The 6313-nt window shown below is 42.7% G+C and overlaps 1 protein-coding gene across 2 annotated transcripts in view; it reads right to left on the bottom strand.

The window, feature by feature from the left end:
• LOC105479588 (glucoside xylosyltransferase 2) overlaps window positions 1-6313 on the bottom strand; it is a 91394-nt gene continuing 85081 nt past the window's right edge. The window contains exon 7 of one of the 2 annotated variants that reach the window (XM_071092085.1): window positions 1-3507. In XM_071092085.1, coding sequence (XP_070948186.1) covers window positions 3355-3507 — 153 coding nt within the window. In that variant the 3' untranslated portion in view covers window positions 1-3354. The remainder of the gene's footprint in view (window positions 3508-6313) is intronic. The other variant, XM_071092087.1, reaches the window with a different exon arrangement.

Here is a 6313-nt window from a genome sequence, read left to right as displayed (position 1 = left end):
AGGTAAGCAGAGCAGGCTGCAGTGGCAAAAGGGAGTCTTCAGGCAGAGTCACAGGTTGGGAATCAGAATTTGAGCTGGCATGCATGGAAATAATGTATGTTAAGGGAATAAGATAGGGCATGCTATGCTGGTCATCTATTATATGCCAGAAATTGTGGGTTCTAAATAGGCAGATGGCAACTTTAGGAAGCTTAAATTCCAACACACAGTACACCAACTATTTTCTTAATTATTGACTTTATTTGAATTTCCTCTCATTTGAGCACATATTGGTTTTACGTTTTAAAAGCACAATACGCTACAAACAATAGAATATCAGAGAAGCTGTTATAAACAATGATCAAGTTTTAAACATTTAGTATTTTTTTAAGCTAGTATCAGTCCTTTTACTTTTCTTTCAACTGTGGGCTTGCAATCTTCTCTTCTTTTTCTTTTTCCTTTTTTGAGACGGAGTTTCGCTCTGTCGCCCAGGCTGTTGTGCAGTGACGCGATCTCGGCTCATTGCAACCTCTACCTCCTGGGTTCAAGCAATTCTCCTGCCTCAGCCTCCCGAGTGACTGAGATTACAGGTGCCCGCCGTCACTTCTGGCTAAATTTTTTTTTTTTTTTGTAATTTTAGTAGAGACTGGCATTCTGCCATGTTGGCCAGGCTGTTCTTAAACTCCTGACCTCAGGTGATCTGCCCGATTCAGCCTCCTGGAGTGCTGGGATGGATATAGGTGTGAGCCACTGCACGTGGCTGCTTGCAATCTTTCCTAATAACAATAATTTAGAAAAATTCAATTTCCTAATATGACATTTAGATTTGCAGTCACTTGATCCAGAATAGCAATCCTGAAAAAAGAAATGCTATTGTTTTGATATACTCTAAGTGCTCCATAATGAGACAGGCATAGGTGTTCCCAGGTGTCTCTTTATAGTTATAGCCTATATGTCATATACATGACATAGAGCCTATATGAGTATAGTGGATACATCAACATTTATGATTTGACTATCACCTCTGGGAGTCTATGGGGACTGTGGAACTGAGGAATAGTTAAAGTACTCTTGTCCAACAGATCAGATTTATGATAAGGAACCACCCCCTCCCAAATCATTCATTCATTTTAGATTACTGAATTGTTTCTGGTATGAGGGGTTTATTTGGTTAATGATAGTTTTCAATGAGGGGAAAAAGACATTGTTGTCTTAAGACAAACACCGGGAGAACAATTTTCTTGATATTTTGACCCAGGTTGGCAATACCATTTTTCATCTGAACATGAAGACAAGGTATTTTTCCAAAGATGGAATGATTCTATTAAAATGACATGAAAATTTTATGGCTGGAATTCTAGAAGGATGTCTGGTTTTCAATAAAATATTAATGAAAAAAGCATTGTTAAAATGATACATTTCCCTTGGCACCATTTGAGCCTTTGAATATAGAGCTATCTCTGGATTTTTCACTTACACAAGACCTTTTTTTTCTCTGTACTAGTTTGAGTTGTATTTGCTGTCACTTACAATTTAAAGAGTTTTAATGACTAAAGAAATCGGTACCAGGAGTGGGGTGGTTTCCAGGCAGCCAAAATCCCACAAATATCTATTACAGAGCTATAAAAAAACAGATTATGGAAATAGAGAGCATTTACACAATAAGGAACTTTAACCTCTTCTGACCTAACCATGTCATTTTATGAATAAGTAAATAAACAATCAATCAATACATTATCTCTCTTTTTTTTTTAGGGGCAAGGTCTTGTTCTCTCACCCAGGCTGGAGTATAGTGGTACAATTATAGCTCATTACAGCCTTGACCTCCTGGGTTCAAGTGATTCTCCTGACTCAGCCTCCCAAGTAGCTAGGACTACAGGCATGCACCATCACTCCCAGCAAACTGAAGATTTTTTTTTTTTTTTTTTTTTGAGATGGGGTCTTGTCATATTGCCCAGGCTGGTCTTGAACTCCTGGCCTCATGATCCTCCTGCCTAGCCTCCCAAGGTACTGGCATTACAGGCATCACGCACCACACCTGGCCTCAATATACTTTCACTGACTGAAACTTCATTTATGTAAGACAGAGTCTCGCTCTGTTGCCCAGGCTGGAGTGCACCTGGCCTCAATATACTTTAACTGAATGAGACTTTATTTATTTATTTATGTAAGACAGAGTCTCACTCTGTTGCCCAAGCTGGAGTGCAGTGGTGCAATCTTGGCTCACTGCAACCACTACTTCCTGGTTCAAGCAATTCTTCCACTTCAGCTTCCCAAGTAGCTAGGACTACAGGTGTGCACCACCATGCCCAGCTAATTTTTGTATTTATAGCAGAGATGGGATTTCACTCCCAAAGTGCTGGGATTACAGGTGTGAGCCACCATGCCTGGCCAAGACTTGATAGGATTGGTTATTATATCCCAGCACCAACATTTACAGGAAAAGTGGTTTCTGAGAACACTCAAAATCAATACAGGGTATTGCAAAGCTTTGCCAATAGGAATTGGTCCCAATTCATGATGCAGATGAATAATTTCATTTATTTATTCCTTAGTGTTTTTTGTTTTGTTGTGTTTTGTTTTTTGAGACGGAGTTTCATTCTTGTCACTCAGGCTGGAGTGCAATAGCATGATGTTGGCTCACTGCAGCCTCTGCCTCCCCGGTTCAAGCGATACTCCTGCCTTGGCCTCCTGAGTAGGGAGGATTACAGGTGCCCATCACCACACCCAGCTAATTTTTTTTTTTTTTTTTGAGACAGAATCTCGCTCTGTCACCCAGGCTGGAGTGCAGTGGTAAGATCTCGGCTCACTGCAACCTCCACCTTCCGGGTTCAAGCAATTCTCCTGCCTCAGCCTCCCGAGTAGCTGGGATTACAGGTGCGTGCCACCATGCCTGGCTAATTTTTTGTATTTTTAGTAGAGACAGGGTTTCACCATGTTAGCCAGGATGATCTCAATCTCCTGACCTCATGATCCACCTGCCACGGCCTCCCAAAGTGCGGGGATTACAGGCATGAGCCACCGCGCCCGGCCTAATTTTTGTATTTTTAGTAGAGGCAGGGTTTCGCCAGGTTAGCCAGGCTAGTCTCAAACTCCTGACTTCAGGTGATCTGCCTGCCTCGGCCTCCCAAAGTGCTGGGATTACAGGCGTGAGCCACCGCACCCGGCCCTTAAATATTTTTTGAGCATGAGAAATGTGTTAGCCATTGAGTTGATGATGGGCATAGAGCAGAGAACAGGATCAGCAAGGACCATATCCTTAAGGAACTATGTGTCTTCTGGGGCAGGTATTCAATAAACTAATAATTTTATACAAATAAGTATTATTATTGTTATAGTAGATAATGCAAATTAAAAAGTACAGGGTGATATGAGTTAATATAAAAGGAGGACCTGCCCTTGTATGGCATAATAAGGAGGCTTCCAGGAGGAAACGGCATTTAAATTCAGACCTGAAGGATAGTGGAAATTTGCCAGGTGAAAGAAGGTGCGAGGCAAGGTGTAGGATTCCAGGTACATACAAAACCCCTGTGGGAGGAAAAAAGCTTGAATACTTAAAGAGAAAACCAACCAGCATAAATGGAAATTAGTGTAGTGGGGGAGAGTAACTCAAGATGAGAATAGGGAGATAGGAGATAATTATACAGGAACTTTCTGAGACCTTTTTTTTTTTTTTTTTGAGACGGAGTCTCGCTCTGTTGCCCAGGCTGGAGTGCAGTGGTGCATCTCAGCTCACTGCAAGCTCTGCCTCCCAGGTTCACGTCATTCTCCTGCCTCAGCCTCCCGAGTAGCTGGAACTACAGGCGCCTGCCACCACGCCTGGCTAATTTTTTTTGTATTTTTAGTAGAGATGGGGTTTCACCATGTTAGCCAGGATGGTCATGCTCTCCTGACCTCGTGATCCACCCGCCTGGGCCTCCCAAAGTGCTGGGATTACAGGCGTGAGCCACCACGCCCGGCCTTGTTTTGTTTTTGTTTTGTTTTGTTTTTGAGACAGAGTCTCACACTGTTGCCCAGGCTGGAGTGCAGTGGCATAATCTCGGCTCACTGAAGCCTCCGCCTCCCAGGTTCAAGTGATTCTCCTATCTCAGCTTCCTGAGTAGCTGAGACTACAGGTGTGCACCACCACACCTGGCTAATTTTTGTAGTTTTAGTAGAGATGGGGTTTCACCATGTTGGCCAGGCTGGTCTCGAACTCCTGACCTCAGATGATCCACACGCCTTGGCCTCCCAAAGTGCTGGGATTACAGATGTGAGCCACCACATCCGGCCTCTGAGACGTTTGGAAAGGAGTTTAGGTATTATCCTAAGAGCAAAGGGGAATACTGGGTGGGTGGGTTATGGTTTAGAGGAAACCAGAGTGAATATAGAGAGAGAAGACAGACATAGGGCACAATGCAGGCTGGAGATGACAGGGACTCAAAGGGTTCTGAGCAGAGATAGCAGTAAAGATAAAAAGAGAAAGCTGACACAGTTAATATTCAGGAGGTAGACATAGTCCATTATCTTCTTTTCTGTGCTAGTTTGAGCTGTGTTTGCTGTCACTGGAAATTCAAAGGGTTTTAACTTACCACAGAAATTGGTACTGGGAGTGGGGTGGTTTAGTGGCAAAGTAATGATTTAGTGATGACAATGATGTAAAACCAGTGGGGAAAGAGACGAGGATAATGCCCAGGTTTCTGGGATAAGGCAGGGGGTAGGTATTAGTGACATTTATGACTTAATGGAACAATGAAGAAGGAGAAGGAAGGGAAATATTAAGAGACTGTGATGAAAGAGGGTGAAGCTGCTTTTGAGCTGTGTTCCAACTAAAGGACTTGATTAGGAAGCAAACAGAAACAGGATTGCCGTCAGAATCGCAAAGTGCAGCCAGAGAGTCATGCTTTCCTACCTAAGTTCCTCTAAAAAGATAAAGAAGGCAGAACTTCTGCATATGAACCCCCTGGTAAGTAAACGTGGGACACTATGGTAGACTGGTAAATTGTCATTCCTTAAATCTGATATTTAAAAAATCTAATAGCCATTTATTTAGTGGATTCAGGGAGCACGAACAAGATATTTTTAATATTCTGAAATTTCACGTTTTGTTTTTTTTCTTTTTGAGAAAGGGTCTCACTTTCTCACCCTGGCTGGAATGCAGTGGCACAATCTGGGCTCACTGCAGCCTCAACCTCCTGGGTGCAGACGATCAGTTCCCCCAAGTAGCTGTAGGCGCACGCCACCATGTCCTGCTAATTTTTTGTATTTTCAGTAGAGACAGGATTTCGCCATGTTGCCCAGGCTGGTCTTAAACTCCTGAGCTCAAGTGATCCACCTGCCTCGGTCTCCAAAGGTGCTAGGATTACAGGCGTGAGCCAGTGTGCCCGGCCTCATGTTTTACTCAAATGCACCCAGACTTTACTTTTCTACAATAATAATGTAGACATGATAATAAAGCATGCTTTTAAAATTAGCGAGTGTTTTGAATCAGCATTATACTAAAAGTCTTATTTTTATATCTCGTTTTGTCACAATAACCCCTATAAGGTAGATATTTTAATGTCTATTGTTTAAGGCACAGAGAGGTTAAGCTATTTCTTCAAGGTTACACGACTAATAATTTATAAGCTAGAATTTGAGTCCAAGTTTGTCTGAATATAGGTTTTTTCTCTTTTTTCTTTTCTTTTTTTTTTTTTTTTTTTTTGAGACAAAGAGTCTTGCTCTGTTTCCCAGGCTGGAGTGCAGTGGTATGATCTCGGCTTACTGCAACCTCCACCTTCCGGGTTCAAGCAATTCTTCTGCCTCAGCCTCCTGAGTAGCTAGGATTACAAGCACCTGCCACCACACGTGACTAATTTTTGTATTTTCAGTAGAGACAGGGTTTCACCATGTTGGCCAGGCTGGTCTTGAACTCCTGACTTTGTGATCTGCCCACCTCAGCCTCCCAAAGTGCTGGGATTACAGGCATGGGCCACCGTGCCGGCCCTTTTTTTTTTTTTTTAGACAGGGTTTCACTCTGTTGCACAGGCTGGAATGCAGTGGTGTGATCGTGGCTCACTGCAGCCTTGACTTCCCTGACTCATGATCCGCCCACCTCAGCTTTCTGAGTAGCTGGACTACAGGTGTGCACCACCGCACCCACCTAATTTAAAAAAAAATTTTTTTTTTTTTTGAGAAATGGGGGCTTGCTTTGTTGCTCAGGTTGGTCTTGAACTCCTGGCCTCAAGCAATTCTCCAGCCTCAGTATCCCAAAGTTTGGGATTACAGGCATGAGCCACGACATCTGGCTTCGTCAGTTATTTTTAATATGTGTACTAGCTAGCAAGTTAGGCTCAATTTTGTTAAATAAAATGTA

This window comes from Macaca nemestrina, chromosome 2, assembly GCF_043159975.1.
Source record: "Macaca nemestrina isolate mMacNem1 chromosome 2, mMacNem.hap1, whole genome shotgun sequence".
NCBI lineage: Eukaryota > Metazoa > Chordata > Mammalia > Primates > Cercopithecidae > Macaca > Macaca nemestrina.
Note: the sequence above shows the minus strand (reverse complement) of the source record. Positions and strands in the feature narration are given on the sequence as shown.